At 38.1% G+C, this 25,190-nt stretch overlaps 1 protein-coding gene across 9 annotated transcripts in view; it reads left to right on the forward strand.

Annotated features, from left to right (window-relative positions):
• Positions 1-25,190, forward strand: part of PIAS2 (protein inhibitor of activated STAT 2) — a 104,828-nt gene that overhangs the window by 56,671 nt on the left and 22,967 nt on the right. For all 9 annotated transcript variants that reach the window (XM_033177814.1, XM_033177815.1, XM_033177821.1 and 6 more), the window contains 6 exons: positions 4,406-4,456; positions 4,584-4,674; positions 13,185-13,319; positions 15,173-15,278; positions 15,878-15,951; positions 23,948-24,108. In XM_033177814.1, the coding sequence (XP_033033705.1) occupies positions 4,406-4,456; positions 4,584-4,674; positions 13,185-13,319; positions 15,173-15,278; positions 15,878-15,951; positions 23,948-24,108 (618 nt within the window). The remainder of the gene's footprint in view (positions 1-4,405; positions 4,457-4,583; positions 4,675-13,184; positions 13,320-15,172; positions 15,279-15,877; positions 15,952-23,947; positions 24,109-25,190) is intronic.

The raw sequence follows: 25,190 nt of genomic DNA on the forward strand, positions 1-25,190 counted from the left end.
GTTTTATCCCACATCAATTAAATTAGAATCTCAAGATTGAACCCAAACATCAGGGGTTTTTAAAGTTTCCCAGGTTCTGGTATGCAGCCAACTTGAAAACCACAGCTGTGTTTCTAGCTCCTTCCCCTTTGCCTGTAGTGGTAGTGAGATCTAGACTAGAGGCTTGAATACATTCTTGTCCAAGTTTTTTCTTTCTGTTAAATCTTGCGAAGACTGAACATTGGATTCAGTTCTCTTCTTGGCTTTAGCGCTGCTCCTTCCATTTGGTGCTAGTATATTTTTAACCATGCTCTCTCAATTCCTCACACTGGCTTCTTGTACCCATTTTCAGGAATCAGTCTGGGATTCTCTTCTTGCTACTCTATGATAATATTCATTAATGTGTTTTATTATTTTTATATTGGTGGCTGCGAAATTACCAACACCTCCCTCCAGACACCTTTTTCAGTGCCTCTCCTTTGACCTACAAGGACATCAAGCACAACACATCTAAAATTGAACTTGCCTTCCATCAAACCTGCTTGTCTTTTGTTCTTTTATTCATTCATTCAACACACATTTATTAACTGTCCACCATGGACCAGACAATATTCCAGGCACCAAAGATGCAAAGTTGAAAAACAAACTGGCCTCAAGGAGATTTTTGCTTAGTATATTTCCTTCTGCATTACTCATTTCATTAATGGCATTTGAATTTGCCTGGACAGAGGCCTCTTTGTGATAGGCCACTCTTCATTGACAACATCCTCTCAGTTTGCTGCACTTCATTGATTTTTTTTTTTTTTTTTTTGAGACGGAGTCTCACGCTGTGGCCCAGGCTGGAGTGCAGTGTCGTGATCTTGGCTCACTGCAAGCTCCGCCTCCCAGGCTCACGCCATTCTCCTGCCGCGTAGCTGGGACTACAGGCACCTGCCACCACGCCTGGCTAATTTTTTGTATTTTTAGTAGAGACAGGGTTTCACCGTGTTAGCCAGGATGTTCTCGATCTCCTGACCTCGTGATCCACCGGCCTCACCGCGCCCGGCCCTTCATTGATTCTTTTATGTCTTTCTGAATATTTAAAACTTAGCAAGGCAACTCTGCCTTTGAGGGAGCTAGTATGGTCTTTAGAGTAATACTAAGTAGAGAGTGAATTCTGAGCCAACCACTTAGGTCTGTATGCCCCTAAACAGGTGACTAAACCTCACTTTCTCAGCGTGTAAAATTGGAATAATGATCACCACCTCTCTGGGTGGTTTGGAAGATTGATGCTGTAACTTGCTCTGCCTCTTCTTGTCCTGGTGAGTAGCATGGCCATCTCTTCAGTTGCAGCATTCCAAAACCTGGATACCCTCCTGGAAACTTCCCTTCCTTTATCCTGCCTTCTCACATCTAGTCATTCATCAAGTCTTACCATTTTTTTTTTAATTTGTTTGTTTTTGAGACGGAGTCTTTGATCTGTGGCCCAGGCTGGAGTGCAGTGGCACGATCTCGGCTCACTGCAAGCTCCGCCTCCCGGGTTCTCGCCATTCTCCTGCCTCTGCCTCCCGAGTAGCTGGGACTACAGGCACCCGCCACCATGCCCGGCTAATTTTTTGTATGTTTAGTAGAGACGAGGTTCCACCGTGTTAGCCAGGATGGTCTCAATCTCCTGACCCTGTGATCCGCCCGCCTCGGCCTCCCAAAGTGCTGGGATTACAGGCATGAGCCCATTCGGTTTTTTTCTCTTTGATGCTTTAAATACACTCTAATGATACCTCATAAAGTCCACACTCCATTGCCTGGCAGTTGTTTTCAACATCTTGCTCTGCTTTTTTGTTTTGTTTTGTTTTGTTTTTTTAATCATCTTATCTCCTGTTACGCTTTTCTAACAACCTGTGCTCTGACTAGGCTTTCCCATTTGTGTTTCCTAGGTTAACCATAGTGTTCACATCTTTGCACTTTTGCCGTCTTCTTTCTCTGTACTCTGCCTGGCAAACCTCTTGAGCCATGTTTCAAGGGCCACTTCAGGTCATACGTCCCCTGTGGTGCCTTTCCAGATTTGCTTTAATGTTTCCTTTGTTTCTCACTTTGCCATGTACTTATTTTCTGTTAAGGCATCATTGCATTTATTTCATTGCTTGCATTTGCAGCCTTCTTAATGAAAGCAGCATCTTTTACTCATTTTTATCATCTCAAAACCCGTTACAGTACTTAGCATATAGTAAATGCTTCTTTTATATCTGATGAACCAATATATGAAAGTTCCTAGAACAATGATGGGCAGAAAATGAATGTCAGAAAATGCCTTGGTCATTACTCATAATGTTTGTGAAGATATTTAGCACATTGTATTTTCCAGTTTTTGTTAATTTCCCTTGCCAGAATAAAGTATAACTCCTTAGTGAGCTGTTCAAAACCCTTTATGCTTCCATCCATCTTTCTAGGCTCATCTCTTGTCATTTCTCTTTCTTCACATCATATTTCCCAACTAACAAGTTTCTGATCTGTATCTCTGGCCTTTCTATTTTGCTGGAAATTACTGTACTAGATACCCACAGTTACTCATGTTCCTAGTAGAGCCACTAAGCAGAAGTAGGCAGAACCACTGCTGAAAAAACCCTGTTTTCTAGTTAGATTGGACTAATTATGATAACGACCTTGAACTTTCAAGACAAAACTTTTCCCTTTTTCTGTAGCACTTACTTTTCATAATGTACTGTACCACTTACCATATTTTATTTTACGTGTTGTATGTCTTACCTGCTTAGCATATAAATCCTTTGAAGCAAATACTGTGTTATATTTATCTTTGAAGCTCCAGCGCCCAGAATATGAAATGTTTCTTGATTTGCATAAGTGGAGTGATATGGGTTGCTCAGAAGAGGTCAGTATTGTCAAAGATATGGGGATGTTTTGAATAGCCATTTGAGATAGCTGCTCTTGGTAAGAACAGTGGGAGCAGTGGAAACAGTCAGAGCAGCCAGCTGCTTCCATGTGTTGAGCACATCTTATATTTTAGGCACTTGACATATGTTGTTAGCATGTTTAATTGTCACAGCAACTTGATGAGGTTGGTGCAGTAATTTTCCATCTTTAACAGATGTAGAAACTGACGCACAGAATGGTTAAGTGATTTGCACTATGTTGTATAGCTTGGGACTGTAGAACTTAAGGTGGTTGTCACTGCTGTGCTTTAATGCCTTCCAGTGGAGCTCGAGGATTGGGAACAGTGAAAAGACTGGCCCAGTTAGAGCACCATGAGGGCTCAGTGTACTCCAGTCTTCTCAAGAAAGGACTATACTCTAGTGATCTTCTCTCTGACAGAGTCCAAGATTTATGACAATGGCTGAGGATAATAACTCTTAAAACTGTAATGTGTATGCATGTCACCTGAGGATCTTGTTAACATGCAGATTCTAATTCTATAGGTCTAGGATGGGGCCTGAGAGTCTGCATTTCCAACAAGCTCCTAAGGAATAACAGTGCTGCTTCCCTGTGGACTCCATGTTGCGTGGCAAGAGTTTGGAGGGTTCAGTACGAAATATATTTCACATGGGACGATTAGATTCTCATCTAGAAATTGTAAGAGGTTCTGTATCTTTAATTGGATACATAATTATGAAGTTGCATGGTATGGAGATGCTGAGACTCTAGGCACTAATTCTTTATCCTGGGTCTATATTAGTATCCTCCTAGTAACTATAAAAAATAATGCTTAGGCTGTACTTGACATCAATAAGAATATCCAGTGTATAGGTCTTTCTATTTAAAAAAAAGTCTTCAGCCGGGCGCAGTGGCTCACGTCTGTAATCCCAGCGCTTTGGGAGGCCGAGGCAGGCGGATCACAAATTCAGGAGATCGAGACCATCCTGGCTAAGACAGTGAAACCCTGTCTCTACTAAAAATACAAAAAAATTAGCTGGGCGTGGTGGCAGGCGTTGTAGTCCCAGCTACTCAGGAGGCTGAGGCAGGAGAATGGCGTGAACCTGGGAGGCGGAGCTTGCAGTGAGCTGAGATTGCACCACTGCACTCCAGCCTGGGCGACAGGGCGAGACTCTGTCTCAAAAAGAAAAGAAAAAAAAGTCTTCAAGTGATTAGAATGCTCTAAGCAAACAGACTTGTTGATTAAAACTCTCTGAACTTAGTCTGCTTCCTTGCATGTTACCAAGTTTGATGTCTATTGAAATAAATTTTGCATCATCGAAGTTCCTGTGCATTGAAACTACCTTAAAATTGCCATAAAGACATGGCTAGAAGTTAAGCAAATCAGGTTTATCATCATTACAGTGTTTTGATTAAGGCTTGTATTATTGACAGTCTATTGTTCACCTTTCAGGGAATAAGAAAAATACAAATAATGCTTTTCCTTTTTTTCCTCCTGGTGAGACTGTTCTGAGAATTCTTATTGTGCTTTTTTAACCCATTTTCTTTCTCTTTCCAACAGGGATTTTTTGCCAGGTGGTAGGAGAGATTATACAGTCCAAGTTCAGTTGAGGTGAGTTTGAAATTTTCTGTTACCTTAGTTTTATACTTGCTTACTATATGCATGTAGTTCTGAATTTTAAAACATGAGAATGTTTGAGCACGCTATTTAAGAATACTTTTTTCTTTTATTAATGCAGACTTTGCCTGGCAGAGACAAGTTGCCCTCAAGAAGATAACTATCCAAATAGTCTATGTATAAAAGTAAATGGGAAGCTATTTCCTTTGCCTGTAAGTTGCTTTTTATTCACCAGATTTGCATATAAGTTTAATATAAACACTGACAAGGCCTAGAAACAGTGACAACTGAATACGAGTGAACAGTTTTAGCATCTAGATTAAATACTATTTTCCACTAGAGTAACCCATGCCACCTTGGATAAATAATAAATGGCTTATTTCAGATCTGAAGGAGATGGAAAAGATGAGCCTGGAATATCTTTTTTTTTTTTAAGAGACAGGGTTCTGCTATGTTCCCCAGGGTTGACTTGAACTTATGGGCTCCAGCAGTCCTCCCACCTAAGCGTCTTAAGTAGTGGGGACTACACTTGTGCACCACTGCTCCTGGCTAAAGCCTGGAGCATCTTACTTAAGAAATCAAGGATGCTGTGAAATACTCTTGGGATCATATCAAACAGCATGGTTGAAGGGAAGGACTTGGGCACTTTCATGTATAGGACAGCATGTGTGGGATGTCTAGATTAGCTGGGCCTGCCTGTGGATGGCTTGAGGAAAAGCAGAGGCTGCTGAGTGTGGCTAACTACAGAGATCAAGAATTCCCAGCTTGGGCCTTGATGATGCATTCACTTGTGGTGGGTGGGTGCAATGATAGTTGGTTGACAACACATTTAAGCAGTGAGAGTACATGGATGTATACAATGTAAATGCATACAGCCTGTCTCTGGCCTAATGGATGGCTTTTGACTGTTCAAATCCTGATAGTCAAGTCTTAAAATAATAAAATAAAAAACGTAGAACTGGACTATGTATTGGTTTCCATTTTGGATACATTACTAAATTGGTACCATTCCTTAAGAAGGCCAGCAAAACCATAATCAAAAAAATAGTACAACATGGCATGTTCGTCAAGCATTATAAAACTGGAGGTGTGTTTACTGTAAGTGAATCCCTAAGAGAGCAGTGACTCATGACTAGCCCCAGTTGTCATTTCACCAGAGCTGACACTCTGCAACTATTGAGGAAATGGGGAAGCTGTGTAATATCCCTGCTGAACACGAGACTGGGCTCTGGACTAAATATACGAGCAGTACTCATGAGTAGCCAAGCAAGTCAGACAATATGATCTAGGACTCTGGGCTCTACAGAGCCAAGTGCTAAGAATTGAGCCCCAAAGTGAAGAAAGTCCATGACTGAAACTGACCGTGGTCTTGTAGACAGAGGCATCTGACTTCTCATGGTTGTCAGGAGGCTCATTTGTCATATACACAGCCTGTGGACTTAGAGACCTGAGAAATACTTGTTTTGTGAATTTTGAAGGGCTTGAGCAACACTGCATCACTGACTGACTCTTTTTGAAAGATGCGTATGAGACTGAAATCCATTGAGACAGTCCTGGGAGTGAAGGGGAATTGCAGAGGCTGAGTAGATATGGTCAGGGAGGATTGCTTACGTGGCCCATACATGATTCCCCAGGTGGGACATTTATTTTGTCAGGTTTCCAGCTACTAGCAACCAGATTCTCAGAAGCTATCTTTTTTTTTCCGCTCCCCTCCCACCCCCACCCAAGGTAAGAGTCTTGCTGTGTCACCCAGGCTGGAGTGCGGTGGTGCAATCTCAGCTCACTGCAACCTCTGCCTCCCGGGTTCAGGCAGTTCTCCAGCCTCAGCCTTCCGAGTAGCTGGGATTACAGGTGCCCACCACCACACCTCGCTGATTTTTGTAATTTTGGTAGAGGCAGGGTTTCACCATGTTGGCTGGCTGGTCTCGAACTCCTGACCTTGTGATCTGCCTGCCTCGGCCTCCCAAAGTGCTGGGATTACAGGCATGAGCCACCGTGCCTGTCCATTATCTTTTATTTGGCTGGTTTGCACAAAGATCTGAACCAAGGGAAGAAGCAGCCCTACTTAGAGCTGAAAGAAAATGTGGCACATATACACCATGGAATACTATGCAGCCATAAAAAAGGATGAGTTCATGTCCTTTGTAGGGACATGGATGCAACTGGAAACCATCATTCTCAGCAAACTATCGCAAGAACAGAAAACCAAACACCACGTGTTCTCACTCATAGGTGAGAATTGAACAATGAGAACACTTGGACACAGGAAGGGGAACATCACACACCAGGGCCTGTTGTGGGGTAGCAGGAGCGGGGAGGGATAGCATTAGGAGATATACCTAATGTAAATGGATGACGAGTTAATGGGTGCAGCACACCAACATGGCACATGTATACATATGTAACAAACCTGCACATTGTGCACATGTACCCTAGAACATAAAGTATAATTTTAAAAAATTATGTGAAAAAATGAAATTAAAAAAAAAGATACTGCATGTGTGGCAAAGAAAGCCTGGCAAAACAGATTAAAACACATCCCTGTGCACCTGTCCCATGGCCTTTTCATATCCATTTTTCTTTGCCCTGAATGTGCTAAGATTTCATTTTTTCTTTTCTTTAATTAAAAAAAAAAAGAATGCTCTCAGGTCTGTTGCCCAGTCTGGAGTGCATTAGTGTAGTCTCGGCTCACTCTGTACTCTTAGCCTCCTAGAGGCTCAAGCGATTCTCCCATCTCACTCTCCTTAGTAGCTGGGACTACAAGCATGCGCCGCCATGCCTGGCAAATTTTTGTATTTTTTGTAGAGACAGGGCTTCGCCATGTTTCCCAGGCTGGTCTTGAACTCCTGGGCTCAAGCGATCCACCTGTGTTGGCCTCCCAAGGTGTTGGGATTACAGGTGTGAGCCACTGCGCCTGGCTCTTAAGATTTCTTTGACCTTTGACTCTCATTGCTATTTGCCCCTCCCATTATCTATGATGAAAAATAAGACAACGGAGGGCTTCTTGGTATCTTTGGACTCACCTTGAAGACTTACCCTGTATCGTCATGTGACTGTGCCAGTGATGGGAGCTGCATCTGAATTGTGTGAGGTTGTGCCTAAACTCTGTGGCATTGCTATGGAAAATATGGTGGCTACAGATGTGTAAACATAGAAGTTACCAGAATTTCCAAATGGACCAGTCATTGTCACATTTTGGGATGATACCTTTCTGTAGGTCTACAGCACCACTGAGGATGGCTTGGAGTTTGTTACTCTTCCAGTTCTTTTGAGGGAGAAGAAATTAGGCAGTTGAGTACTTGCTCTGGGGGCATTGTTACTTAATTACTGCTGATTTCTGCCCCAAAGCACCCACTAACCCTTGATTACTTCTGTTAGCCTATTTATGAACATATTGACTACTACACAAAACACCCTTTGTCTAATGAGTCTGACATGCCTGGAGCTAGGGGCCTGCAGCAGCTCCATGGGCAGTTGTGAAGGAGGAGAAGAAATGAAACATTGAGAGAACTGCAAAGACATATCTCAAAAACAGAAGGCAATGGGGAGGACTTGCCAGACCCTTATAGGGCCATCCCAAAGAAAATCAAATGCCTGCCTTTCCCAAAGAGTCTTTTTACCCTAGCTCCGTAAAGTCCTGTAGAACAACTGACAGAAATTCACATGTGCATCTGATGGAAAACATCTTAAACCACCACTTGATCCACAATTGCTATTGATTGGGATAATGAAATATATGGAGTCTTTTAATGTAAAACAAGATTCTGCAGTTTTTAAGAATTACATGAGTATGCTGCAGCCTCAGAAGAAGAAAGGTGCTGTGGCCCTATAGGAGTTATATTGAGCTCTTGCACCATGGAGAGCCTCAGGGACTTTGTTCCAGTTTTAAGAAGCATCAACAAACCACAAAAGAAGTTTGATAGGTGGTCCTTGCCAGTGATCCTGGTTTATTGAACCATGAATCCTGGAGGGAAAAGCTTGACACAGTCATGAATTGCCCATTAGAGCCCTGAATATGGTTGCATTTGTCTATGTCCTGGAGGAAGTCCTTATGTGTATGATCTTACGGTAACATCCAGTGTTTATGGACCCGTGGCAGTTGACCACTGTACTGCATGTACAAAGTAAACATAGGAATGGGAAATGGTATTACTTTGAAAATGGCAACGTGTCCCTAGACTGTTAAGGATCAAATAGTGATACAAGCAGCATATGTGCTTTTTAACCTACATCAAGATGCTGAGTTTTACAAAACACCTTCATGCATTCATTTTCCAGGTTCCCTTGGTGCAAGGAAGACAGCAGCACATAGTAGGGCTTGTGGGATGGTGACATGCAGTGTGGACAGACAAGAACCTGCTGCAGAGACCATCTCCCATCTTTGACTCCAAGGGCTGCCATTCTACAGACTGACAGCCAGATGAGAACATTCCATGTTTTTAATGGGCAGAAGAAAGAAAAAGGCCCTCTTTGCTTAGAAGTTATTTTAAGAAGCTGAATTATTTTTCTCCTAAACAATTTGTGAGAAATGTCTGTAAAACTTGGGTAGCTCTAAGGTTGAAGGAAGGAAGAAGAGTTGACAAGAATATTTCTTTGAAAGACCCAAAGAGTGTAGAGAGGATATGTGCTGTAATTCAGCTGGCAACAATCTCCAAGTAGTTCCTTTTGGTGCAGCCAGAAGACTTACCAGTACTGGCCCGCTTCACCTTATAAATTCTATTTCTGAGCTCATGGATTTATGTTTCCTGATGCTGTGTGTTAGTCACCCTGATGGCCTGCCTCACAGTGAATCAGGACTGACATAAACTCAACATTTCTTCTTTTAAAACACATACTTGTGTGCACTCACCCCAATTTGAAGAGGCACCTCCTTACCTGAGAAGTGATAATTTTGACATCTGAAACAATAATGATTATAGTAGACTCAAAACTATCAAATATGTAAGTGTGTTTATAATAATTATACTAAAATAAGCCACTGGAGGTTGCACTAACACACTGCTCTGAAGATTAAGAAAGAGAATCATTTATTTCAAGGTGACCAGCTGTTGATTTGGTCAAGCTCTTTATGGAAACATTTTGGCTAATACAATCAAAAGGGTAATAGAATTAGAAAATCATTATTCCACAATTCATAATCATATAATGGGTCTAGGTAGCTATCGTCAGTGGATGCCAAAAGTTGACGGGGAACTTTATAGTGGAGGGATCAGGCTGACATCCCCTGAACTCCTGATCAGTCTTGACACTACTGAAAACAGGGCAAACAACCTTCTGTGCCTTATGATGTGGCACCATATGAAGTATGCAACATTTTCTGTGAAGTTTTTTGTTTCTAAAATTTTGACCCCAAGTTTAATCAAGCTTATACAACTAATTACTGGTTTTAAAAATATATGGGAGGTAGAGCAACAAATCTCATACTTCGAGGCAGCAAAATACCTAATCTAAAATGCGAAGTCATTCTTCAGGTCAAAAGTCCTGGTTTCTCCAGTAGAACAACAGCATTGGGGAAAAAGTGTGTTTGGAGACGGCAGGGATTGTGTTTATAGAATAAAGGAGACTTCAGAGACATAACTGTGGTGTGGGGCTCTAGTTTTTAATTCTGATTCAAGCTGTAAAAGGACTATACTAAACTACATATGGAGAAAATAGAAAATATATCTGAGATTTGCTTTAAAATAATCTGGAGTGGGGGTTGGGTAGAGTAAAGATTGTTCATGGATAAGTAAATTACTGAACTGATAGATATATACGTGTTATACTTTTTTCTCTATTTTTGTATATGTTTAAAATTTTCAATAATAAAAGGATAAAAGGAAAATAAATTTTGAGGCACCTGGGAAATCTGAATCGAAAGACAAGGTATTAGGTGATTTTTAAAAACTGTGGTTATTTTTGTGGGGTTGTAATACTGTGGGTTTTTAAAGTCTTATTAGAGATCCATGTTGAATATCTGGGTTAAATGGCATGTCTAGAATTTGAGTTTAATACTCAAGGGCAAAAAGAAATGTGTATTTTTGTGGCGTGTGTGTTTTAGGGCAGATTAGCTTTGGGGCCAAAAGCATTTGAAACAAGATTGGCAACATGTTGATAATTATTGAACCTGGTTGGTGGGTCCCTGCTGTTTGTTCCTTTCTTGTGTATGTTTGAAAATTTCCATAAAGTTAAAAAGTAAATCTGTGTTAGAAGTATTCAAGTAGTAGTAATTAGAAAATTTGGAGGAAAATGTTAAAGTAGAATAATTGTGGACAACTTTTGTCACAGTTGCAAGTAGGGTAGGGTGTCATCAGAGCATGAAACATAAAAAATTATTTGAGTGTGTCACAGGACCATCACAAAGTCTTCTGCTGGTGCTGTCCAGCAGCCTTTGCTTAGAAAGCTTACAGATTTGCCCCACTGGTTCCCTGTCACATGAACTTGACTTTATTTTTGCTTTAAATATGGAAAATTATTAGAAATAATGTGTGAAGGCTAAACTTTATATTTTATAAAATTCCAACTATTAATATATTCTCAATAACCAGGAAATTGAAGGTTGGGTAGGGGTGGTGCTGATGGTTAGAGGTAGAATACAGGTTATCAGATAACTCAGAATTACCAGTAAAGTCACACTACTCAAATGGGATATAGAATAGATTGAAAACACACTACACTGAGCGAGACTAACATGATTCTGAGTTTGCTGACACTTCATTCTTACATGTGTGTTACTCTCCCTGCTTCTGTTGCCCTTTTCTACTGTGTCAGACTGTGTTATGTCTTAAATTCTAATTTCCAGAGTGCACATTTTAGTTCATGAGTTATTTTTATCCTCCTGACAGACCCTGTATCATTTTTATTTGGTTAACCTACTAGTGGACATACCAGCAGACAGAATTATCTTCCAGGCCCAAAACAGGCAAAACAAAAGTTTCGTTCAGAATTACCTAGATACTGGTATTGATATTCCTTGTACTTGTTACTCATTGAATCAACTTTTTGAGTCTTTTTAAGAGGACTTTTCTTAGGCGTTTTTTTTTTTTTTTTTTTTCTGAGCAACTTTTTTTTTTTCGCTTGAGCAGTTTGAGATGGGCATAACCTTCCTACACTCTCTCTCTCTCGCTCTCTCTCACACACACACTCACACACACTGTCTTTATCTCTTTCATTTCCGTATTCAAGTGCAAGTTATTTAAGTTCTTCTCTTTGTCTTTTACTCCCCTGCTCAAACGTTTTTAATTATTTTCAAAATTTTTTTGCAAGTTATAGATTGCACATTACCATGTGGACTACCATTTAATAATTACTGTCCTGCCCCTTATGAGACAGTTCCCATGTTGTGATAGACAGGGTGTGGTCCTCTTTGCCGTGTGATACTACCAGTACTAGTTTTCATTGTTCCTAAGGTGCATATTTTAGCATTGCTGAAATCCAGAAGTGTCTTAAAATTGCTGGTGACCAGGTGTCAGCTGTGATGTATTATCGTTGCCTACACTTGTACAACTTTGATGTTATTGCCATGGCGTGACTAGTTAGCTGTACTCCTGGCTTTTCAGTTAACAAATAATTTAAGGACATTTTGAGAAAGAAGCATGAATCCTGGCTGTTGTCTGAAAACTTTTCATTGATGGATTCTCATAAGATCCAGTTAATGGTGTCAGTGACTTGCAGAGAAATCTGAGACATTAGTGGAATGAAGTACAGTTTTACAAGATACTTTTTTCTCTAAAATTCCTACTTGTGCATAGGAGAGTGTTATGTGGAAAAATGTATGGATTAATGATGGAGTGAAAAGTGATTCAGAAGATCCTTATGTCCAAAAGGGAATATGTTAATTCATTTTGCTTCCATTTCTTTGCTATATATACATAGTATTTTCTCTTTCTCAATAGTACATAATTAAATTACATCAATGACATCCTAGCGTTAGTGAAGTATGGTATCTACTTTTCAATATGTAGATTTTTTGCAGCTAAGGCATTTTAATTTTCTAAAAAATATATTATTTTGGCTCTGAAAAATCAGAGTGAAGTCTTGTGGTAATTGGGAATTGGATACACTGAGAATCAGAAATGAGTATACTTGCTATTTAAAACAAATGATTGATGACTAGATAAAAGTAGATTAAAGCATAAATAGCAGTATTATCTGATAGCCATCAAGCTCATTTAATGACAGTTGAAATGCTGATTATCCTTATTTGTTAACTTGACCTGGGTTAAAAGATTACCATTTCTGTTCCACCCAGAGAAAATGCAGTGGAAAGTATTTTTATCACTCACCAAAGTTTAAAAATGAAATTTGTTAGTTTGTTCTTTCTTTCCCCTCAATTCCCAGTTTGCTTTCTTTCTTTCCCACCCCCAATATATGCATGTATTTGAAATGGGGATTGCTAAGGATGAATCATTATAAAAAGTTGTGACTTTATCTGTAAAGCTTGGTGTCCCATAAAAAAGAAAAACTATTCATAGCCAGTGTGGCAAAATGTCAGCATCTTTAATTTTAATGATGGAACATGGATTTTTTTCCTACCTTTCTGGACTTGTGAAATATTTTGTAACTTTTTTTCAAAGATTATTTTCCTGTTTTGGGTTGATAATGATAATAAGGGCTGTATGATTTTTAGGCTAAAATAAAAATAGTGTAACCGAAATTGGGCAGGATCCTGTATCTATCTTGGAGAAAATGTTTAATCTTCCTGCAGATAATTTGAAATAATTTTTCTTTCTTATGGTTATAGGGCTACGCACCACCACCTAAAAATGGGATTGAACAGAAGCGCCCTGGACGCCCCTTGAATATTACATCTTTAGTTAGGTTATCTTCAGCTGTGCCAAACCAAATTTCCATTTCTTGGGCATCAGAAATTGGGAAGGTAAAAGCTCTCCGTTTTGGGTAGCAGGACAGTGACCCCACCCACTGTGTTTTTTCTTAAGCTGTTGGCTTCAGCTCTTTTTGTTTGTGGATTGTAATCTCTAAAAAGCAGTAATTTTCAGTTCAGAGACGGCAGTATGGAGATTCTTAAAGTTAAAAACTTTAATTCTGAGTTTTCTTGAATATTGTCTCTTTATTTTCCTAGAAAGAAAATATACATATTTATATTTCTTAAGGTAATGGTTTAACCACAATTGTATGTAATGTTGTGTTGAGTATTTTAATAAACTGGAAGCTTTGGATGATAAATATTTATGAAGAGGAACAAAGAAAGTTTTATCAGTTTGGGGGAGAAATGGTTAAATGTACACATGTTGTGATTAGAAATAATCTGTTCTAGCCTTTATATAAACAACTGATATTTCAGATAATCTGTGAGCATCTGTATAAAAAGATTTATTTGGAATTATAATATTTTCTCTACACCTTCAAGTTGATGAACTTGACTTTCGGCTGATTTTTGGTCTTATAATGAATTATGTCAATTATGAGATACCAGTTAATACAACAAGGAATTTACATTTTAGAATTACTTGTTTATATAACTGAAATAATGAATAGAAAGGAGACTTCAGTTAATTTCTCACCATCAGCTTCAGTGTTAATATTACCTGAAGCATCAATTTCAGTGTTCCTATTACATGTTCCTAAACAGAATAATAGTCCTGTTTTATGGATGGAGAAATTGAGGCATTATTTATAGCAAGAGTTTTTTGTTTTACCACCAAGGTAATTGCAGAGCTGGGAGTAACTTTACAGACATTGGAATAAATGATTGTAGACATTGAAAACTTTTGCCATGTAATGGGGACAATACTCTTTCCTTATAATTAAAATGATTAATTGACCTAAAATTTACACCGTAAATTGGATATTTAGATATTTAAAAGAACATTAAAAGATACTTAAAATACTTAGTTTGGCAACTATTGAGAGGATTATGTTTATTGTAGAATCAATTGAATGAATATATTTAATAAAATGGGAAGATAGGGGTTTTTTTTAGCATTTATGTGAAATTATATGTTATCTCTTCATAGCCCTATAAATAGCTAATGAAGGTTCCTTTGTGCCAGATCTAACAGGTATGGGATTGGACACTCTTGTTTTCTGGCATTGACTTTTTAATTTTTATCATATCTTCATGTGTCTTACATACTATAGTAGCTGCTGCTTGTCAGTAAAATACCCATTTGGGGTACAGGAGTTAATTTATCAAAGCTTTTCTCAGAAGAAAGCTGCTAACTGGTTCATTTGAGTGATTTACTCAAAGGCCACGTAGCAGGTGATCTCTTCTGCCAGAATTAGAACTTTGAACTCTGGGTTTGCAGTGTTAATTCAGACCACTGGCATTTGAAATTTGTTTCTACAGTGGAACTCCTCTTTTAAGTGAAAATATGAAAGCCCCGTTACATAAAGTCAATAAAAGCAGAATGATTTTGGTTAGCAAGATTCTGGTTAGTCATAGGAGGGTACATTTTCAGGGTGTCCCCTAAGGTACCAGGTTTGCTAAGTAAGAACCATAGTTTGGAAACCATTGACCCAACCTATGTTCCCATAGCAGCGAATGTTTTAAAGTGATAAATGATCAAGAAATATTTTTAAATGATTGAGCTTTTATGTTCGCTGAAATAGCCTGGTGAATTTTGTCCCCTTTGCAGTCATTGACCATTCCATGAAAGTTATTTTGAATATTATTTTTAGAAACCAGAGTTTCTTAAATAAGTATTTCATGTAAACAAAGAGAATATTATCTCTCATCTTTAATGCAGGGTTTTTTTTGTTTGTTTGTAGAATTACTCCATGTCTGTATATCTTGTACGGCAGCTTACATCAGCCATGTTATTACAGAGATTAAAAATGAAAGGTATTAGAAACCCTGATCATTCCAGAGCACTAAGTAAGTAATGTTTATAAGACCAAGCATTTAAAAAAAAAAAAAAGATTGAGCGTATGAGATGCTTTAATGCTTTAAATATTGCTCACATCAATATATTATATATTTGTTAGCTTGTGTATATACTAATTTATATACATTACTGGTGAGTAAAATTGTAGACATTATCACATAGTAGTTTTTAATTATCAAAGGAAGTATAAGAATATTTTTATATTTTCTGTTTACAAATTTAGTAATTGTTGGAAACAAACAATAGTGCATAATAAAAACTGTGATGAATGTGTGTTGGAAAAGCTTTGAGGCTCAGGGTACTGCTGCATTCCAGCTTCCTCTCCTAATTGTTGTTTTGTTCTTAAGTCTTACACAGCTTTCTATTTTGAAAGTCTTGCTTACCAGCAGTTTTACTTTTAAAAAGAAATTTTAAGAATTTAAACAAAGAATTTGCATGTTCATACTTATTTAACTTACATTGGGAGTGTGATTGTGTTTTCAATACATTAATATTTAACATTTTGTTTTAAGATGCTGTATATTTCTATAATTCCATTTCTTTGTCACCCTTAATTTTTTTAAATTTTTTTTTTCTCTTCCCTTTAAAGTTAAAGAAAAACTTACTGCAGATCCTGATAGTGAAATTGCTACAACTAGCCTTCGGGTATCCTTGATGTGCCCTGTAAGTAAAGCAACAAAACATTCTGGGGAATTTGACTTTTTATAAATGATTAACTTTCCTATAAAAGTAAGTGTGGGAATGAATGATATATTATGGTAGAATTCTGAACTTTTGTCTTTTCCCATTAAGGAATCTTCATGATTAAGTCACAATTCTTTGTATTATTTGGGCATGCAAAGAATACAAAGAAGAGGGAAGATAGCTTTAGGCTTAGAATAATCTGTTGTAATTAATGTTGTAGATAATACACAACTATTAATAAAAATATTTTAAGAGCTGACTCTTTTTATAAGAATATAAATGATACTGAAAAATAAAGTGACTAAGGCCTGATAAATGCTAATTGATGCTCTTGGTTTAGTGAGTTAGGATGTGTAGGATGTCCTTGTAATGGTCTTTTAAATTGCACAATAGGCCGGGCGCGATGACTCAAGCCTGTAATCCCAGCACTTTGGGAGGCCGAGACGGGCAGATCATGAGGTCAGGAGATCAAGGACCATCCTGGCTAACCCGGTGAAACCCCATCTCTACTATAAAATACAAAAAACTAGCCAGGCGAGGTGGCGAGCGCTTGTAGTCCCAGCTACTCGGGAGGCTGAGACAGGAGAATGGCGTAAACCCGGGAGGCAGAGCTTGCAGAGAGCTGAGATCCGGCCACTGCATTCCAGGCTGGGCGACAGAGCGAGACTCTGTCTCAAAAAAAAAAAAAAGTGCACAATAATTTTTCTTTTATATCTCCTTACATAGAAAGTATGAGGGAGAAATCAGTTAGCATCTCTCACATCCTTCTGTTTACTTGCCACTGAGCTAAATGTGGGAGAAAATATTGAGGCTTGATTAGAATGTTAATAATTGAGTTTGAAAAATAAAACCAACTCCCATAAAAATGGAGCAGATTCACTTACACTTAGGCTGTTATACTACCAAGAGGAGATGGGAGGATCAGGAACATTGAATGAATTGGAGGGGAACCCTTTCCAGTTAAGAAGAACTTGGTGAGAAAAGTCATGGAATCAGGAAATTATAATGTAGTTTTGTGGGTGTTTGATTACTACCCACCATTTTGAGAAATGTACAGTTTTTTAAATGGGGAGAAGTTGTGTCAGAAAGAAAAGAGAATAATTTGTTGAGTTTCTACTGTATGTTCTTTATTTAACTATCTTACTAAACCTGTGTGGAGGAGTTGTCTTCATTTTGTAGATGAAGAAACTGAGACTGAACGAGGTTGGCTAACCCAGATTACAGTTAGTGGTAGAACAAGGATAAAGATTCTAGTGTTCTGACATTCCTATTCTCTTTCCAATATACCATGCTGCCAGATTGGGCTAAAATATACATGTCCTGATTACAAGTATGTCTCTTTTATTCTGGAAAGTGGTATTTGGAAATCTTTTTTTGAAGCATCACTCTTTTAATCTTCATTAACTTAAAAATATGAGCTTGCCTTCATTGAAATAGAATTTTTTGATATCAGGATTGCTTGGATACTGGGAATGTGCTCTTATCAAATGCAGGGAAGAGGTGTGCAGTTCCAGTAGGGTAGGACCTGAAAGCCCTGAAGGTGGTGGCAGAGGCTCTAGGAGGCATGCGGAAGGACCCACGACTTCCTCTGAGCGCAAGTTCTATGCAAACCTTCAGGCTTGAGTTCTTTTCAGTGTCTTCAGGTTATTCTCTTTTTCTTCGCTCTCATGTTAAAATTAATAGTAGATTGAAAGAAGTGAAATTACCTTTTTGTTGGTTAAAAAAATGGTTGGATATTGACCATGTTTTATTATGTAACCCTAGTATATTCAGCAAACATTAATTGCCAGCTGTATTCCACATACAGTCACCATAAGGGGAGGAAACTCATGTCACCATTATGTTTTAGATGTCAAACTATTGTATCAGGAAGAAAGTCTTCTACACAACTTACCTAAGGAGTTTTACAGTTATGCAGTGCCATTTTCTCAGAATCTTTTAAATTTTTTTCTTCATACAGACTGCCATTCTACATGAGAGCAACCAAAACCAAGTGCAATGGCCAGACATACTAACGGATTCTCAGACTTTTTAAATTTTTTTGAGACAGGGTCTCTCTCTGTCACCGTGCTGGAACGTAGTGGCATGATCACGGCTCACTGCAACTTCGACCTCCTGGGTTCCAGTGATCTTCCCATCTCATCCTCCTGAGTACCAGGGACTACCGCCACATACCACCACACCTGGCTAATTTTGGTGTCTTTTGTAGAGATCTTTCACCATGTTGCCCAGGCTGGTCTCAAACTCCTGACCTCAAGTGATCTGCCCACCATGACCTCCCAAAGTGCTGGGATTACAGGCATAAGCCATCTCATGAGCCACACTTTCAATAATAGTGAAAGTAGCGTATCAGAGAGGTTAGGATTCCTTCTGTGTAAGAATAGAGAGCAGTTCCTTTCAAACCTTACCAATTTTAAGAAAATTAACTTTTCAGTTACTTGAAGAAATGAAGTAACAGATCAAATAGGTTTTTGAAATCTTGTTTTAAGTTTCTTAAGTGTTTTTTTCTCTCTGCTCAGAGGTGACAACAGGTCTATTTGTGAGACTGTCTTTTGAGCTTTTCCTTGGGGTTCGTCGATCTTTTCAGAGCACTTTCTACGAAAAGAATGACTGGTACTCTTTGGGCTATAGTAGTAGTGTTAACATAAAGTTGGGTAGCTAAACTGTAATATGTGGTATATATTAATTAGAATACCAGACACAGGTGTGTTGATTAGATTTGGTGGATGGATGACAGAAGTTAGATGATGAAAGCAGTGTTTGAGAAAGAGTCAGTCCTATTATCAGTTGGAGAAAGCAGAATGGAGTCCAGCCGGCTAACAATGGAGATAACATGGGATCTGGTGCAGTAATGGGAAAAGGAGAAGGAAAAAAATAAACCCCAGGCACTTGGATAAGAAGTGAACCCTGGGTTATTTGGCAAAAACAAGAGAAAATAATAATGTAGGGTTATAGATTAAATGTTTATTACATTTCACAATATTTTCATAAGGTGATTTGCAGTAGAAGTGAGTCTGAATAGTGGGAGCAAATTCTAAAACCTCTGTCCTTGGGACTAAAGGAAGGTAATGTCACAGTAGTTATTGAAGAGGATCTAATTGAGTGTGCATAATTATATTTCTGAACAAAATGTCTGAATTTTACATAGAAGTTTCACTTTGGTGATTTCAGCTAGTGATTTTCTCTCTGTCCTGCGGAGGTGGGCTAAGTAGCTGGGGGAGAGAAAAAGCAAGCTAGGTTTGATTTTATCTCTTGAGATTCTAATATGTTTTAAACAAAAAAGTCCTGCTGAAAATAGTTGGAAACCACCAGTTTGGGCCTTTTCAACTTAAAAACTCTTTTACTTTAGATTGGTAGTAATTAGTCTACAGTGAATAGAATTTGGATAATGCCAGCTTAACATTTTATAGGAAAAAAGTGTTGCATTACTTAGATGCCACTTCATTCATAAAAATAATAAATTTCAAAAAAGCACCTTCATCTGATTAAATTAGAATTAGAATTTATTTTGATGGCACATTAAGGTCCCTTTTCCATAGTCACTAGGAAATTGACAAAATTTTGCTAGCCAGTAACAAATGCCTTCTTAGGAAATGCTCATTAGTTCTTATAAGACAACTAGAGTAGGATTAAATTTAGGGTCAGCAACTTTTATAAGTCCTGGATATTCTCATTTCTGTATGCTGTGGAAATTTTAAAGCTGTGACAGGAGAGATGGAAACAGCACAGAAGAAAACAACAAAAACAATCCCTAAACAGCGGTTTGCAAAATGTGGCCCATGGATACCTGAAGGTCCCTGACACTCTTTGAAGAGGACTACAAAGTTAAAACTTTTTGTAATAATATTGACACATAATTTTGGCTTTTTGTGTTCTTTCTCTCTTATGAGCATAAAGTGATGTTTAATGTGAGTTACCCTATAGATGATGATGATGTCATTGCTCTGATGGCTAATGGAATGTGTACTTGTGTACTCTTGTCTTTTAAAAATATGTTTTAATTTCTAATATGCAGATATTGATAACTATAGCCCACATACATAAAATGTCTTTGAGGTCTTAATTTTTTTTTTTTTCTTTCTCTTTTTTTTCTTTTTTCTTTTTTTTTTTTTTTTGAGACGGAGTCTTGCTCTGTCTCCCAGGCTGAAGTGCTGTGGCACCATCTCAGCTCACTGCAACTTCCACCTCCCGGGTTTAAGCAGTTCTCCCTCAGCCTCCCAAGCTGGGATTACAGGCGCCTGCCACCATGCTCGGCTAATTTTTGTATTGTTAGTAGAGACGGGGTTTCACCATGTTGGCCAGGCTGGTCTCGAACTTTTGACCTCGTGATCCACCCTCTTCGGCTTCCCAGAATGCTGGAATTACAGGCGTGAACCCCTGCGCCCGGCCTTTTTTGGTTTTTTTTGAGACAGAGTTTCGCTCTTGTCGCTCAGGCTGGAGTGCAGTGGCGTGATCTCAGCTTACTGCAACCTCTGCCCCCCAGGTTCAAGCAATTCTCCTGCCTCAGTCTCCTGAGTAGCTGGGATTACAGGGGCCCACCACCACGCCCAGCTAATTTTTGTATTTTTAGTAGAGATTGGGTTTCACCATGTTGACTGGGCTGGTATCGAGTTCCTGACCTCAGGTGATCCACCCGCCTCGGACTACCACAGTGCTAGGATTACAGGGGTGAGCCACTGTGCCTGGCCAAGGTCTTAATTTTTTTTTTTTTTTGAGATGGAGTCTCGCTCTGTCGCCCAAACTGGAGTGCAGTGGCCGGATCTCAGCTCACTGCAAGCTCCGCCTTTCAGGTTTACGCCATTCTCCTGCCTCAGCCTCCCGAGTAGCTGGGACTACAGGCGTCCGCTACCTTGCCCGGCTAGTTTTTTGTATTTTTTAGTAGAGACGGGGTTTCACCAGGTTAGCCAGGATGGTCTCGATCTCCTGACCTTGTCATCCGCCCGTCTCGGCCTCCCAAGGTGCTGGGATTACAGGCTTGACAAGGTCTTAATTTTTAAGAGTCTAAAGGGGTTTTGAAACCAAATGAGAATAGATAACTGTTACAACCGTGGTAGGCTGAGTTAGAACGTTATTTTAAAGAAAAAATTATAAAAATTGACAAATAATACCTACTTTTAAATTATTCAAATAGAGCCGAAAAGTAAAAATGATAATTTTAAATTTGCAAGGTCTATTATTCAGAAGTAACATTACTAGTAGCATGATAGATTTTTCTAGATTTAATTCTCTATATAATTATATGTATGTTTATTGGAAAATATATACTGTCGTATGGCTTGCTGTTTTTTAATTAACAGTGTATCTTAAGTATATTAGTATGTGTAGATTGGTCTTATTTTAATCATTGTGGTCATTTTGTTGAATAGGTATAGCGTAATTTAATAACGAGTTTAGTGATTGAGTTGTTTCCACACAGTGATTGTGTAAAAAAGCCAACTCACTTACATTGGTGAAAACTTTCTAAATAACTAGCCAATGTTTATGTTGGTACTATTTAAAAAGAGTAACATGTGATTTTAAAAAAGGATAATGGGAAAATCTGTTAAAGTTATTCATCTTGTCATTGAAAGGATTTAAAAAACCTGTTATCTCATTGGGTGCTGAATAGGTATTTAGTCAACATTCATTTTTAATAGAACAAAAACTTAGCAAAAGAGGAAAAGGAGGGTAATTAAATTAAAAAACTAACACCATTTGTAATGTTATAAAACTGGGATGTCTCTGGGATGTGAGGATCATTTGTGATATAGCTCCATCAGCTGTGTCTCAGTGAGTGTGTGGTTTTAACCTTTTGTAGCTTCAGCATCTTCATTTCAGAAGTAGAAATATAGATACCAGCTTTTCTGGAGTCAGAGAGTTATGAAGATTTTATGAGATTTATTTAAAAGCCTTGGGCATACTGTAAGAGTCTGTTTAAGAAATAATTTGTTTTTAAAGGCAGGAAAAATATAGAAAGATGTATCATAAGAAGAGAAATTGCCTCAGGTTTTATTCCGACCTTTTTCTGTTCTAAGTGATGAGTTATATTGTGCCAAGTACCTTGATCGAATCACAGAAATTTCGAGGATCCCTTTTAGAACTCTGGTTAGACACTTAGAGACAGTATAGCAGTGATGAGAGTGTGGACTCTGCAGGGCTGGAGCTTCCCAGGTCAGACCTGCTCTGCCATTTTCTAACTTTGTAGTGTTAGATTACTTAGCTTCTTTGTGCCTTAGTTTCCTTATTTATAAAATGGGGATGATAATGATACCATCCTTTTAGTATAATTGTTACGTAATTGTAAAAGTGTTTTTGAGATTAATGTGAAGTAGTCAACACTGTACCTTGCACGTAGGTGGAACTAGATAAACGTTACTTCTGTGTTGATGATTCAGCTAAATTGTTTTCTTTTTAAATTACCACATTACCAGGTGTTCATTTTAGAGGCATTAGAAATTACAGATGAACCAAAAGATAAAGAACATCCTAAAAAGCCTGCCTCTCAGGCAGAGCTAAGAATGTTTAAATTTTGCCATGAATTCTTTTAAACTTTATAGCATAAAAGAAGGTCCATCTTCTTCGTTTCCTGTTTGTTCTTTTCCCCATTTCTGGTCCATCTCCATTCATTCTCCTATCTGGTCAACAAATACTGAGCACATACTATGAGCTAGTATTGTGCTAGGACAGTGGGATTCAGTGGTGAGCAGAGATCTAGACCATCTTTTTGGAGCTTAAGATCTAGTGGGAGAAACAAATTATCAATCAAAATAGCAGGACTGGTTATAAATAGTGATATTTTCTGTAAGGGAAATATATGGGGAGGTTTGAAGGATTATGTAGGAAAACCTGATCTGACCAAATCTGGGTGTTGTGTACGTCTTGGTGCCAGTGGACCACTACTATTTGCAATACAAATTTAACAGCAGTAGAGTTAATCAAAAGTATAATAAAAAATTAACACAGTTGATTATATAAAAATACATTTTCATAAATGAAAAAAATATTTGTAGTTCATATTACACACATGGCTGATTTCTTATCTAAAGAGTGCCTACAAATAGGTAAAAGATTAATAACCAAATGGGAAATGAGAAAAGGTTATAGGTAGAAAGTTCTTAGAAACACAAGTGACTCTTAGAAGTAAAAGAAGAGGCTCAACTACCACTTATAATAAGAGAAATGTAGTTCACAACTATAATGGGATATTTGTCACCTTCCAGATTGGCAGAGATCAAATACTTTAATAATACTGTATTGGAAAGGTTGAGTGGAACAAAGCACGTTAATACACTTGTATACATAACCCAGTAGGTACTTTTTGTGGAAGATAATGTGTTAATGTGACAAAAATTACAAATGTCCTTTTCTTTCCACCCAAAAGTTTCACTTCTAGAAATTATAAATATTATAAATATAGGAATCTTAGAAATACTCATTACAGCATTGTAGTGATAAAAGATTAGAAACAATTTAAATGTCAGTCATTAGTGTACTGGTTAAATAAATTATGATACCTTCATATAATGGTAGTTTTTTATATACCAATTTGTGTGCTGCAGTAGTCACCAAGTTATATGACAGAAGTGAGTTGGAAAACAGTGTGTATTGTATACTATAATTCCTGGGAACATACTTTAAATACACACTTGGTTTATGCTTAGAACATCTATGGAAGGACATGCAAAAGATGGATAACAGTGGTTCTCTAAATAGGGAAACTGAGGACCAGGTAAGGAGGAGTCATATTTTCAGTGTATATGAATCTGGATTTACATGTTACCTGTTTTGAAAAAGTGAGATAGTTTTCCAAAAATCATAGGGCAATCAATGAATAAAAATATATTCTAATCTCCCTGGGAATACATTCTGGTTTGGATTTCTTTTTCATTTTTATCATCATCTTGTATGACATCTTCAGACTTTTACAACTGACCACTTTCCCTCTGAGCTCGTTCTCCTTTCTGAACTAGTTTTCCTTGTGTTTCCTGTCCTGTAGTTAGGAAAAATGAGACTGACAATCCCATGCCGTGCAGTGACTTGTACACATCTGCAGTGTTTTGATGCTGCCCTTTATCTACAAATGAATGAGAAGAAGCCCACCTGGATTTGTCCTGTGTGTGACAAAAAAGCTGCCTATGAAAGTCTAATACTAGATGGGTAAGTATTTCCCTTTTAACAGCTGATATGGACTAATACAACAGCTGTTGGCAATGCCTTTGTTCAGTACAACTTACTGAACTAAATTCTAAATAAATTCTACTCTAGCATAAATCCAGATATTTGTATGTTTTCTGTCTTGTACATAATTACACTCAATCTTATTTTTTAAACTGTGGTTAGTGGCTTTTTTTTTTTTTTTTTGAGACAGAGTCTCTGTCGCCCAGGCTGGAGTGCCATGGCTTGATCTCGGCTCACTGCAAGCTCCGCCTGCCAGGTTCATGCCATTCTACTGCCTCAGCCTCCCAAGTAGCTGGGACTACAGGCGCCCGCCACCGCACCAGGCTAAGTTTTGTATTTTTAGTAGAGATGGGGTTTCACCGTAGTCTCGATCTCCTGACCTCATGATCCGCCTGCCTCAGCCTCCTAAAGTGCTGGGATTGCAGGCCTGAGCCACCGCACCCGGCTGGTTAGTGGCATTTTTATCTCTATAATATGATTTGTGTTGAGGGCAATGTTTTTGCTTTCCAAGATTATATTTTATAAAACCTACAGGAAATAGGGAAAAGTTTGCTTTGTGATGTCATTTTGCTTACCTAGAATTTCTTGAAGTAGCAATTAGGGTCTATGCAAAAAACCAGAGGAAGTGATAGGGTAAATATAGACACGTTATATAGCTCTTAAGTTCAAAACTGGAATTCATGCCCAGGTATTTCTGACTGGAGTCCAAACTCTAAGCATCATCTCTCATATTGCATGTCAGAATTTGGAAAATGGCATGAACTAATTTTTAGTACCTTTTTTCAAATAATACTTTCTTAAAAATTGCACATGTCATCCATATACCATGTAAGATTTAGAAAATACATTTAATGAAAAGATGAAAATAAAATTAGCAGGACCATCCTATGGTGATGACTTTGTTATTGACATATTAAAAACTGAAATGATACTTTATGTAATGATTTATATTAATATATACATATGATTTTTACTCAATATATAGTGAAAAGTATCCTAGATTTTTAAAGATACTTGTGCAACTTGAAAACATTTTAAGCCAGGCACAGTGGTACATGCCT

This window comes from Trachypithecus francoisi, unplaced genomic scaffold (genome assembly GCF_009764315.1).
Source record: "Trachypithecus francoisi isolate TF-2019V2 unplaced genomic scaffold, Tfra_2.0 Lachesis_group19, whole genome shotgun sequence".
Classification (NCBI taxonomy): Eukaryota; Metazoa; Chordata; class Mammalia; order Primates; family Cercopithecidae; genus Trachypithecus; species Trachypithecus francoisi.